The sequence below is a fragment of the Hipposideros armiger genome, unplaced genomic scaffold, assembly GCF_001890085.2.
Source record: "Hipposideros armiger isolate ML-2016 unplaced genomic scaffold, ASM189008v1 scaffold_68, whole genome shotgun sequence".
In the NCBI taxonomy this organism is placed as follows: Eukaryota; Metazoa; Chordata; class Mammalia; order Chiroptera; family Hipposideridae; genus Hipposideros; species Hipposideros armiger.
In genome coordinates this window covers 3,427,184-3,440,951 of record NW_017731418.1, presented here as the reverse complement: position 1 = coordinate 3,440,951, position 13,768 = coordinate 3,427,184, and the positions used below count along the sequence as shown (strand labels likewise).

At 37.6% G+C, this 13,768-nt stretch overlaps 1 protein-coding gene across 8 annotated transcripts in view; it reads right to left on the bottom strand.

The window, feature by feature from the left end:
• Positions 1 to 13,768, bottom strand: part of RBPJ (recombination signal binding protein for immunoglobulin kappa J region) — a 211,125-nt gene that overhangs the window by 22,267 nt on the left and 175,090 nt on the right. For all 8 annotated transcript variants that reach the window (XM_019642406.1, XM_019642403.1, XM_019642409.1 and 5 more), the window contains 2 exons: positions 10,273 to 10,368; positions 2,863 to 3,028 (listed from right to left, as the gene is read on the bottom strand). In XM_019642406.1, the coding sequence (XP_019497951.1) occupies positions 2,863 to 3,028; positions 10,273 to 10,368 (262 nt within the window). The remainder of the gene's footprint in view (positions 1 to 2,862; positions 3,029 to 10,272; positions 10,369 to 13,768) is intronic.

Sequence of the window (13,768 nt, the reverse complement as noted above, 5' to 3'; positions counted from 1 at the left end):
TTAAATGCAATAATTTAAATGAGCTGATAAAACCAACTATAAAAATTATAGAAATTAATCTCTGAAGACCCAGTACAGTCTCCCTTAGCAAGTCTGGGAAACAGGAAAGTAACAAAGAGCAGAGAAGGCTGTGCCTATACACCAAGGACTTTATTTTGTTTGGGAAAAGCAAGCACACCTATCTCCTTGGAAAGAAAGGAAATATACCCCTAATTACAAAAGTAAGCGGTTTGAATCTACAAAAAACAAAAACAAACAAATACCTTAGATAATTTTATTATAACTATGATTACAAAAATAACTATATAAGGCCACTGACCACAAACTAGTCAAATTTCATTAAAAAAGGGGAAGGCGGGCTGGGGGGAGAAGTCACTGAATCAAAAAAAAGGTATTATGACTTTAGGAAAGTAAATAAAAACTAGTTACATTTGTTTCATAGTACAAAAAAGGCTAAATTAGCTAACAAAATCCTTAAAAAATGGCATATAATAAATCTTTCTATAAATAATGAACAGTTTAACTTAAAAACAACTAAAACATTTACCCTGAAATGAAAATGACCTGACCTAATGCTGCAACAGTGTTGTGGAAATATTTAAATTGTACAATTTGAATTACAGAAAACAAAGCTAGCAAGAGAAGTATAGGGAACATAATTTTTAAAAATAAGAAAAACACAAGTGTTCTCATTAGGTAAATAATTCATATGTTGTATAGCTTACCTAGCTCCAACTATGTAAAATGGAGGAAATGAATATTTAACAAATTAACACCATTCAATGAAATCTCAGATCCAATATATGGTCAAATGTCATGACCCTTATAAAAATAAGGGCTACATATACAAGAGCTTTGTTATAATGAATATTAAAATAAATACAAATACCCAATAAAGTAAAATAAATATTCCTTCCTTTTCAATAATGAAGAATTGTACCATTCAGTGAACAGATTGTTGAAAGAAAAATAAACTATTATTATCTTAAATGAATGGCGCTTCACTGAGACGGGGTAAAATGCTCTTCTGAAGCTCAGCATCCTAGTGCTCAGGCCTCTTCGCTTCCCTGGATCCGGTCCTGACACCTTCATGCCCCAGGCACATGATTATGTTGTTCTTTCTGCCTGGAATGCCTTATGCTGACTCTCAACAAGTCTAACTTCATATAGACTTCGCTAATAGCATTTCATTCAAACTCCATATTAACACGTAATTTTGACTTATAGCCATTGTACTACCCTATTAGTAGGTTTTTAAAATCCTTTTAATGCTCGAGCGCTCAGGTATTCTTTTCCTCTTCTGCAAATTTCTAGGGCTTGGAGAAAAGATATAATAGAAGTTGAAGCAAGATATACTAAGCAGTGAGGCTGGGAAAGGCAAGAGGGGATGCAATTTGTTTGGTATTACTTCCCTTAAAATTGTGAAGGCTGGAATTGGTTAAAGCAAGCAGTGACCTTCAGTTAACACAGTTATGTACACTGGTTGCCAGAATCCTGGCTTCTCACTACCCATGTGATCTAACTATTTGTTCATAGTACCAAACGTCGAGATGTACGCGTAGAGATGCAGAACTCTGAGACTTTCTATATAAGAGGGAAACATATGAGGCATGGGTACGGCCTACTAGATCAACGCACCACTTAATTATATCCTTTATATACTGTGGCTCAAGGGTCATAATATAGAAATACTTTTTATTGCTCTATTTTCTTTAAAGATGAAACAACCTTTATTGTAATGTTTTATCGCATACGTAATTTGAAATACATAGTTAACTAGTCTTACTGATAAACATTATTAATATAAAGATACAAATGACATAAAAATACTCAAATCTGAAGAAGGTTGATATTAAGACTTCCTCGTGCTCATAATCTGTAAAATGACTAAAATTGAGTTTGAGAGTACAAATCCCCTAGCTCACCACCCTCAAAGTTACCCTCCAACCCCTACCCCTAGAGCCAACTACAACAGAGGAAACACTAAGATATTTAATAAAGAGTTACTGAGTGATGAAATAGCTTTTTATGTACTATTTTAAAAGATATTCATGTGGGTCAATGAGATCAGAACTAACCATTCTTCAAGTTTTATTTATCAAGGGAAAACAAAATAATAGTTAAATGCTACGTCAATAAAGAACTATTTTGAAATGACTGCTTTCTAAATTTATAAAATACAATTAGTAAAACTAATTCATAAATTTCATTCCCTAGCAAATTAATTAAAGAAAAACCCTAAAGGTTGGAGTAAAGCCAGTTGTAGCTGTTCTTGTCTATATCATCATTGTACTCCACACAGAGGACAGGTAACATTTATGATCTTTACAACCCAAGTAAATGCTTTTAAGAAGTCATCTATATCACTCTGTATCTGGTGTAAGACTAAGACTAAGATTAAGGGAATATAGCAAAATATTATTGAACTACGTATTTTCATTGTTATTTGAGCATCATGCCCCTGTCAGACAAATGGCCTTAGCCTCTAAAATTTATTACTTCCAGTGGAAATCTGATTCATGGCCTGCTAAAACTGCTAGCAAGCCGAGGAGGAAGCATACTGTGTTGCCACCACTAGATGTCAACAGCTTGAGCTCCATGAATCATGACTAGACCACAGGTATTTGAAAAGTTTATTTCTGGTTCTCATTTATATATTCAAAAAATTGCTACCAATAGCCATTGGGCGAGAAAATCGCCACCACAAACACAAATAAGGAAACTACTGGGTTGTCGGAAAAGTCATGATGTATTTTTTTTCTATGTTTTTCGTTGCAAAAATGTGTCATGACTTTTCCAACAACCCAATACATTCTGGTACGATGGTGCCCTATATGGGGAGCCAACCTAGCCTTGCTTTACCTTTCCTTCCAAGTTCAACTGCTGCATTTCTTGGTCACTATTTCCTATTCCAATAAATGCACATGGTTGAGACTCCTGTTCAGAACAGCCATCACGCTCCATTTGTTCTTTTTTTTTCTTCCATCCACTGCCCATAAGATACACACAAGGAGGAGGGCAAAAAAACCTGAAACATAACAAAAAGAATGCAATCAGATTCAAGAAAGCATTTCCTTGTCTTGAACATAAGAATGTAAAATCATATTGAACTGCACTAAGTTAGCTCCTAAGAAAAGCATTTTGGGGAAGTCTTCTACAACGCAAATAATCATATCAACAGCACAGAAATCAAGACTTCCACAACGACTCCATCTGTTCAGGTAAGGCTCATTTGTACTGGAGTGATGCACTCAGCTAGACTGGATAATTGTTGGAGCAGGGAACCGCTCTTTAAATTTTCAAATAGCTTGGAGTTCTGAACTATTAGAGTTCAGCAAATCCAATGTACAAAACATGATACACCACCCCAGAATATACAATTACTGAATGAGGTCTACTCAAAATGATATATTATTAATGAATGACATTATTGCTACAGATATTACACTTTCTTGGGTAATTAACCTAGAAAACAGAATTAGAGTGATACCCTAAGTAGAAACTTTCAAAATAGTAATAAAGCTAAACAGAATTAAAAGCAAAATGGAACAATGAATCGCTGTGCTTTATATAAAACCTTACACCCTGAACACCTGGTCATGTGGATGACTGAAAGAATCATACACTGTATCCTTTTAACTCCTAGGTTACCAATAGGTTTGGTTTGCTAATTGCCCAAAAACCTGCCCTCACAAACTCTTCCCACCTAGAATACTTCCTTATAATCTGTTTAGCAATTAAAACATACCTATTTCAAAGCCGAGCTCAAGCCTCATATTTTACATAGTTTAGACCATCAATCCAGTCCTTACGTAGGCTATAATTTTCTTTTGCTCAATTATACACTGATCTGTACATACTTTATAACATTTATGCCATGTTTCATTAAGGGGCCTGAAATTCAAATACTTACTCCAATAGTAGCCAAGTAAACTGAAATAGCAACCAGGTAGAATATAAATGGATGAACCACATGTACAATAAATAAACAGGATTATCCTTTTAATGACCCAAAGAAATAGGTTCCCTCCCTTCTTTTTTAAAATACATACCCCTAAGGTAATTCCCACTTTTTGTATAGTTATGAGTACGGGAAATTTTTTCTTAATTCTTTTAAGCCCACTGTAAGAAAAACAAGAGCTTGAATGTAATAATAACTAGCCATGGTGTGTAACTCTGATGATAAGCAAACCATCGGGCATGGCAGTCCCGTGAGTATACACCCGCTCACTTACATTGCTGAGTTGCGGGCATGTGGCCCTCATGTTGGTCACACCCTTCAATTGTTCAATAGATGCCTGAAATCAAATTTTATATGAAATTCCTAGTTTTAAAATTTGGCCATTAATTTATGCTTTTTAACACTTTGTAAGTAAAAAATGTGCAGACTTAAAAAAAATTGTACACATGCACATTTGTGTGTATGCACCCATGACACCCGGGCTGGATTGGGCGCTCAGGTCTTCCTAAAGGGAGTAATGCCTACTTCTTGTTTGCTTCCTGCTTAGGGGTATTTAAAATGTCCAAGACCCGGTGACCAGGGAAAACTTCTTTAGAAAGGTGACCTTGAGTCACAACCTAAAGCCATGGGTATCTGGGGGTAAGAGCGCTGCAGCAGAGGGAGAGCAAATACAACGGCTCTAAAGTAGGAAGAACTACAGCAAACAGAGGGGACACAACAAACAGACCAGGGTGGCTGGAGTAGAGAGGAGGAAGAACAACAGATGAAGCCAGAGGTAAGGGGAGAGCAGACCAATCAGACCCTTAGGGGTCAAGCTGAGTGAGGAGGGAAGCCTGCGGAGTCCTGTCATATTTGTCTAAACCATTAGAGCAGCTTTCATGCCTGCACACTCTCTGTGGCCGTGGACACAGAGGTCACAGCTGAGGCAGTGGGCTCAGCTCCAAGTCACTCCAAGTTTGGAGGGATGCCTGGATTGGCTGGGCTCGTTCTGGGGTTGGCTCAATTCGAGTCTACCCCAGGGAGCTTTCTGGCCTCTGATGCTGGGAGCTACCCAATGCTTACCATGGCACAGACTCAAATACCTAGCTGGCAGGCTCTCAGGAGGCTGAGAAGACATCAGTTTTGGAAACTTGTCTATTAGTATTTTGTTGAACACGGATATAAGACTCCTTAGTAAATTCGTATACCAACTATAAAATTCACAGAGCTGTGCTTGCGTACAGTGTACCAAACATAGTAGTCAAACCTCAACAAGTTATCATAAAAGGTACTTTTATTTCACATCTGAAAAATAGAGGGTAAGAACTGTAAAAGACCGGTTAGTGCTGGTTCTCTCAAGAGTACCAGGATAAAATGCCATGCAACAGGGTATAAAACATCGCTCAAGGGCCAGTTGAGTGGCGCGATGGTTAAGAACTGGCTTGGGACGCCAGAGGGCCCCAGTTCAGATCCCACATGTGAGGGCCAGTGACACTGCCCTCTACAGCTAAGATGCTGAACAACAGCTCAACCTGGAGCTGGGCTGCTGTGAGTCGCCGGCGACGGCATAGGCTGCAGCTCCTGTGGCAGTGGGTCGCCATGGGCTACCGTATGTAGCCAGTAGCCAGCAGCCAGCGTGAGCAGCCAGCAGCTGCTGTGAGCGGCCGTCCAGAAGCCGGTGACTGATGTGCCTCGCCCAGGAAGAGCGCAATGATGGTGCCAACTTGGGCCAGTGAAGCAACGTCCTCCAAAACTAGACTGAAGAGCAAAACGACAGCAACTTGTCTGTTCCCCTTCCCCCAATTCCCCAGCACTGCTCCCATTCCCCCAATTCCCCAATAAAAATTAAAAAAAAAAAATCACTCAAAACACAGTGACCAAGGTTCTATACTGACAATGTTTTTCCAATCATGTAATAAAGAATAAAAATGAACTCTTTAACTGCCTGTGAGCTAGCCTTGTTTTTTAATCAACTCTACAACTATTCAAAAAAGTTGTGATGCAAGAAAGCAGCAAATCCAATATAATCTAAACACAGATTATTTTATATGATGAAGTCATATTTTAAAATCCCAATATTGCTACCACCCTAAAAATAGCTAATGAACCAAATTTTCATTTCTACAGACTTCAGTAGTGATATAATAGAAGCATATGTACAAAAAAAGGGAATGCAGGCAATAGAAAGGAAATTAAAGAGAATGGGGATGAGAAAAAAGGCCACCTAATCAACAGAAGAAAAATTAAAATACATGTTTATAATGAGGTGTGAAACAGAAGAATTTTTGAATTTGGACAGTTGGTCAATATGCACCACTCAAGTGAGTGAAGAGTTTTGACCATCAAGAGGCCAGGTTACAGAGTTTAATAGCTGCTATGAAAGGGGGTCCTACGAAACATTGTGCCTTTATTTTCTGATCTTTCCCAATGGCTGTGTGTCAGCAGCTATGCCAAACAATGCTTTTTTCTGCCACTTGGTGGCAATACGCACACATTTATGACTTTATTCATTTCCTAGTTCAAACAATCAGTCTTTATTTTCAGAGAATGATTCAACAACTTTTTCCTCAAATCCTGAGATGAGGTCTGGGAATACCTTACAGATTCAAAAAGGCCTTTTTACTTAGCCCAATATATAAAGTTAGCTATGTTAGATAAAATCCAAAAACATCATTTACATCATCTGACTACCTTTGCAGAATCATTACCCTTTGATGATTATTTAATTCAAAAGCAAAAAAAATAGAAACTGTTTGCACACCACAGTTATCTTAACACACATTCTCATAGTTCTGTCTAAATGGCCTTACTGTTGTCTCAACAGCATCACTTATCACCTTCACGATTCTGCTTAATTACTTCCCTTGACAAAGTTGAAGGAATGTTAGTATGTCAAACGGTGTTTCCATTTCTTTAATGGAAATTTTCCTCTGGACAAAATAAAATAATCTTTTTAAAAGTTTATTTTTCAACCTGGAAAGACCTTATTTAATCAAAAAGTAAAACTAACCCCTAACATAAACGGGATACCGGATGTGCTAAGCAAATATTTGTTATTAGGCACAAAAGTTAGGATCAAGAACAAGTTATAATTTTAGGATAAAATTTCCTGACCAAGTATTTCTAGCACCATTCACTGGAGTTATTTTATATGCTAAGGAGACTAGAGTCGTGTCCCCAGGTTACCTCACGCCTTCCACCTTAGCAGCTTTTCAGCAAGGCCTGAGCGTGGACCAACACGAGAGGGCCCACCGCCTCTGTCCACTGTGCGCGCCCACCGAGGAAGGGACCAGGCCTCTTGCAGGAAGAAGCCTTCCAGCCATCCAGGAGGCTGGACATTCCCTTACTACGAATACATTTTAAAATCAAGTAATTTTGATAGGGTTCCATCCTTTTTGTAAAGCTAATACATGGCCACTCTAGAGACTTTAATAATACAAATATGTAAAAATATAGAAAGTAGTTACTCTCGTCTTTTCATCATTTTTTCTTCAGTCTTTGGAAGCTAGAAGCTTAGATTCTTCCAGCTTTCTTCTGACTGGTGTTTTAGACTGGCCAGGCCATACCCAAATAACAGATACCGAAAAGAAAGGCAATCACAATAAAAGATAATCCTTAAATAACCTATTTTAACTTGAAAAGCCACTATAGTTTCATACTCACGTATTTTTAACAGTGACTAATAAACAGGAAACTTATCTGGACTTAGATGTAATTTTTTGAGTAGCTCTTCGTTATCTCCACTGGGCCTGTTACCCACCATAGTAGTAAATGACACGGTGACTTTTAAAATGAACAGTAAAAACCCTTTTGCATAGTACCTGACACCTAATAGGTCATCAGAAATAAAGAATAAATGAGTTAATGAATGACTCCAATTGCACTAAAATGCATCGTCAAAGATCCAGAGAAAGGGCCGCCCAAGTGGTTCACTTGGTTAAGAGCGTGAGCTCTGAGCAACAGGGTCGCTGGTTTGATTCCCACATGGGCCAGTGAGCTGCGCCCCAGCTGAGATGCTGCTGAGCAGCCAACAGGTGGCAGGATGGTTCAGCTGGTGAAAGCACCTGCTCCTAACAACAAGGTTTCCGGTTCAACTCCCGCATGGGATGGTGGGCTATGCCCACCTGCAACTAAGATTGAACACAGCACCTTGACCTGAGCTGCCCTGAGCTGCCTACGGGTGGCCAGATTGCTCAGTGGTTAGAGCATGCACTCTTAGCAACAAGGTTTTCCGTTCGACTCCCACATGGGCTGGTAGGCCATGCCCACCCGCAACTAAAACTGAACAGGACACCTTGAGCTGAGCAGCCGTGAGCTGCCGACAGGAGGCCGGATGGCGACTGGACTTGGAGCTGAGCTAGCTGCGCCCTCCACAACTAAGATTGAAGGACAACAACTTGGCTGTTCCCCTTCCCCAATTCCCCAATAAAATCTTTAAAAAAAGAAAGAGAAGCTGCACTGCTCACGTTTGCAGCGATACAATACACAAATGCACAACATTCCCATTAGATCCAGCCCCGTCTCATTCAGCTAATGGTAAAAGGGGTAATCCTAGGCAAAGTTAAGTTTATAAAGTTTGTGTTCTGTAGGCATCTTAATGTCCTCATCCCCAAACCTTGTTGTAGATAACCAACACTCAAACACAGAATGGAAGGCTATGAAAATTAGGGCAATAAAAAGAATAAGAAGTTTGGAATGACAGACCCAGGAGTTCTATCTAATTCTGACTATATCATTAATTTCTAACTAAGGTGAACCTGGGCACAAGTAAAGTCTCTGATCTTTAGTTTCCTCACTCGCAGAATGGGAATTATAACATGCCTATTTACAAGATTATTCTGAGGATGAAAATTTAAACACATTTATAAAGGCATTTCCAGAACAATGCCTGGCCCATGATTGGAAAACTGTTCTTCAGATTCACTCTGAGGTGCAAAGCTGGCCTAGTGTGAAAGTCATCTCAAGTAATTAAGGTGCTGCCATGGTCTGTTTTGCTTAGGGTAGAAAAAAACAACAGCAGGTGATTTTCTATGTACATACACTCAATTTCATTAAAACTCTCTCTCTCTCCCTCCCTCCCTCCCTCCCCTCAACTTCATGAAAAAAGGCGCCACTATCTTGATTTGGTTTCTATGTCCCAAACCATAGATACCAACTTCTTCCAGTATTTATCTCTAAATTAGATTAAGTTCTATTAGTGAAGTAAGATAATCAGGAATTTAGTAAGCTTGAATAATGAGAAAAAAAAAATGCTTGGCAGTATGAGTCTGAGTCGTAAATACTGCTTTCACTTCTTCACCTTTGGGGACAAATTATCAACTAAGGTGCTTCACCTTCTTCTCACCTTAGAATTAGAGAATTTTAAGAAAGAGACTTCCGAATTTCCTGCTAGCATGTAAATTAACTATACAGTAACAGTTCCCTTCTCTTATACATATGCTAAGGTTTCCTTTATCTCACAAACTCTGATTCCACTTATTCCTTTCAACCCAAGGGCCTAGCCTAAGTTTCCATTCCTTGTCCAGCTTGAGTCTGGTGCCTTTCTAGTCAATGCAAAAAAGTATTTCATCTTCCCCCACAAGCAAGGATTTGTCCACAAAATGCTAACACAAAATGCCGTCTGAAAGACAAAGACTCGAGAAACAATTAACAAGGAAGTTCTAGAACCAAGTAAAAAGACAAACAACAAAAGTCCATAATCATTCACCAAACATGCTGAAATTAGTACAATAATGTGGTAAATACTAAACATAAAGATCACTTTGTTATAATTTAATTTTGGCTAATCTGATTTATGTCATTGGTGTAGTATCCACATTCATGTATGGTATGAGAGGACTAGCTCAGTTTTGATGCTTGTTTGTTTTTTTAATCTGAATAGGCACTGGATCAAGGTGAAGAGGGCTGGGCTCTTTTTTTTACAATCACTCCACAGTCCAATTCAGGTTTTTGCTCAGCCTCTTCCTTCTTAAAATAGTACTTTTGGGGTCACACTTGTTTATAAAACTACATTTTTTTCCACCAAAAGGAAAGCTACTTTTTGAATGAGCAAATACATCACAGAAAAACTTATAGAACATCTTGCAGCCCAAAAGAGAAATTATAGATTATTACATTTTGTGACATCATGGATTCATTCAGCCACATGATCGTTACTAAACCTGCCACAATTCACTTTGTTTTTCCCCTTCAATAGACACAAATCCCCAATTTTTCATTTCGTCCTTGCAAATAACCCAACAGAAACCATCCTCTAACTTGCATGTTAATACATCATTTGCAAATTCATGTGATAGCTACAATGAAGTATCCACCAGAAAAAACGATCTTACCTTTTTTCATTTCCATATGACTTCTGTGCAACTTTTGCATGAAGAATAAGTACTGTTTGATCCCCTCGCTCTTTTAAATAATTCCGCATAGCTTCCCTAAAACACAACATAAACATTACTATTACAGGGGTGAGATTTAGGATATTACTATGCTCTGTAATGAGAAAAATGTTTATGACTATTTTTTATACAAGCAAATATAAAAATGAAAAGAAGGCAAACCTATGAACTAAATTGAAAGAATATTATGCAACGGAGCAATAGATACTGCTCATCTTCAACTCCATACTTTGTTCTTTAGAAGAAGACACTGTCCTTCATTCTTGGAATTTATGATGTAACTGAATTAAACCACAATTACAACTTCTAGAATCACTATGTGCATTACTAATCTGGCTTTTAAGTTTATAAAATTAATGACATGCAATACTTTATATTTAATTATCTAAATCCCCACCAGCCACTCTTTCCCAGGTGTTAGAATGAGTGTTTTTCATTGAATACAAAGCCATAACAAATCATTAGAGCATACAAACTTATTATTATATGTTCTTAAAATAACAACCCTACATATGGACAAAGAAAGGCCTATCATTTATATACAAACACACAATTACCATGAAGGATGTTACTAAATACATAACCAAATTTAATAAAAGCTAATTCAAATTAGTGAAAAACTGAATTAAATTTGGGAAAAGAGTACAATGTTAATTCTTTCAAGTAAAAGTACTCTACCTACCTATTTATTATGCGTAAGTCATATCAAAAGTTCAACATGTTGACTGTATTCATTTGCTCAATTATTTTACTAAACATACCACAGAGTATAGAGAACATGAGGTCTACACAGATCAATCTTTCACAATTCGCAATTAGCAGAATCCCAATTCTGGAGATGTTTTACACATTACAAAATTAAAGCGAAGGTATTTCAAAGACAATCATCAAGAAACACTTTTAATAAGTTAAACGCTATTCTATTCATATTATAAACACGGTAAATGACCGTTGTATACCTACACAAAAGGGGATACCTACGTAAAGTATTAAATGTGGAGAATTCTAGACTTGTAAGCACTAAGTGGCCTGGGACAAATCATTTAACCATATCCTGCCTGTTTTGTATAGGATAATACCAGGTTATAACACTGCTATAACACAGAGCGGTTGTGGGGATCCAATGAGACAATCCAGATGACAACACTTATGTTTACTGACTGAACACCTGTGAGCTGCAAGGCAGGGCAAGGAATACGGGGTCCCACAGATTGAGAATTAGTCCTTATCTCTTAAAAGTCCAGTGAAGACAACAGTTTGGAAAACAAATGGTAATGCAATACATGATCCAAATAGAGGTATATATAAACAGACGTCCAGTCCCTGGCATACAACTTGAAAGTTGCAATATATTTGAAAAGAAAAATTTTAAGTAGCAAATGTATTTCCTGACATTAAATTCTACTATTTGCATTTGTAGTCTCTATTATATCATTTAGCAATTACTTCCTATGTTTGTCAGATTTCACATCTTTTTTCTTGTCTCCCCAGGCTACAAAGTCTTTAAGACACACTGCTAGATACTGAAGGGAAACAAAATTTTATAACCCTGAAGCTGGTTTTGGGGGGCATTGATTTTAAGCTGCTTATTAAGAAACAAGCCTCAGAAAGAACCTCTGACTCTCCCCCTTTCCTGCCCAAGAGATTCAGACGGAGAAGGCTGCTTCAGGAAGGAGAACTTAGCGTGCTGCCTTAGCCTAATTTGCATTTAGTGTGGTAAATAAGAGAACATCCCCTTGTCTCACTGTTTCTGGGTTGCCCAGCAAGAATGTTCCTGTCATGTATGTTCCTCTCTTCCTCAAGTACCTGTAAACAGCCCGCTCTCACTTCTGAAATCTAATACCCCATCCTCCCCTTTCTCCTTTGTCCCAAAATGTCCCAAAATATACCCAGCGCTACCTCACTGCCTTTGGAATTTTCATGCTTATGTGAATTCCCCATGCGCATGTATTAAAATTTTGATTTTTCACCTGTTAATCTGTCTGTTAATTTATTAGCCCAGCTAGAAGAACTTAGAAGGTGGGAGGAAAGGTACTGTTACTTTTAGACCCCGCAACAAATTTTACAAGAGAGGTTAAATAACTTTCCCAAAATGATATTGAAGACCCAGGGTAAACTGAGGCAGTCTGGCTCTTGAATACAAAACTGTACTATCAGATATATTTCCATGGTTACAAGCACAGCTTTGGTGTGAAGCAGACAGGGGTCTAACTTTTTAACTCTTGTCATTTACTAAGCCTGAGGTTTCTCAACCTATGAAAACACAGTAAGTAGTATCTCATTCAGAGAAAAAAATTTTAAGTTAGTCAGTCCCACAAACTAAAAATGTCAAGTGTCAGTACACTCTACCTATTACTTTCTTAGGAAGAGTGTGAGAGAAGAAATTAGACTTCCACTGAAGTTTGAGAGCGAACGTGAAAAGTACGTGGAGGTAAATGATCAGGCATCTCACGGGACTTGTGAGACCCGCGTTTTGCAGACACATCAAGTAAGCTGGACATCTATCCATCTTCCCATTGAAGATTTATTGAGAGCCTAATTACTCTGACACTGGTTATCATGCTAGCTGCCCATATTGGAAGTAACTGTTCACAAATTATGATCATGACAAATGTTTTCAGATCTCAAGGTGTTTACGATAAATGCAAGATGACAGCTCCAGTTTTCCTGTCTTTCCCTTCATATTTTATAATACAAATTCCTGGGGAAAAAAATCAAATAGAATCTTAAAGTAATCATTAATAATAGCTGTCTTGTAACAGTAGTATGCCAAATAGTTTCTTTCAATAGAAAAAATAAACTTTACTTAATAGTGAACAATTATGCTCTCTGGCAATTAAAAGGTGATAATTTATTTCTGCAATTTAAAGAGCTCATAAAAAAAAAAGACAGTCTACTCTAAAGAAACACAAGTAAACAGTACAGCCCGTGGACTAATATAGCCCATGTGCTTTTCATCCAAATAGAATAGGGTTTCAATTTCACCACTGTTGGCATCCAGGGCAAAATAATTCTTTGTTGTGAAGGGCCTGCCCTGTGCACTATATGGTGTTTAGCAGTTATCTCTAGCTTCTACCTTTCAGAAAGCCAGCATACCCTTTCTCGAGATGTGACAACCAAAAATGTCTCTAAATATTGCCAATATCACAGGGGTAGAAGAGAAGATTACCTGAGTTGACCACTTGGTTAGTGAAAACCAAAAATATTCCAACAATAAGGTGCCAAAATCATCCAATGCTTTAGAAAGAATCAGGAAATTTGTATCACTGAAAAATATAATACAGGTGCTGCAAGAATTTTACCAGTAGAGTTACTATGTGTTACTAAATTGTTAAAAAATAATGACGAAGTTAAAATTCATAATTCGTTGGAAGATACTATTTAACAAGTTTTTAATTATATTCTTTGTTAATTTCATTTAATGAATCCTTATAAA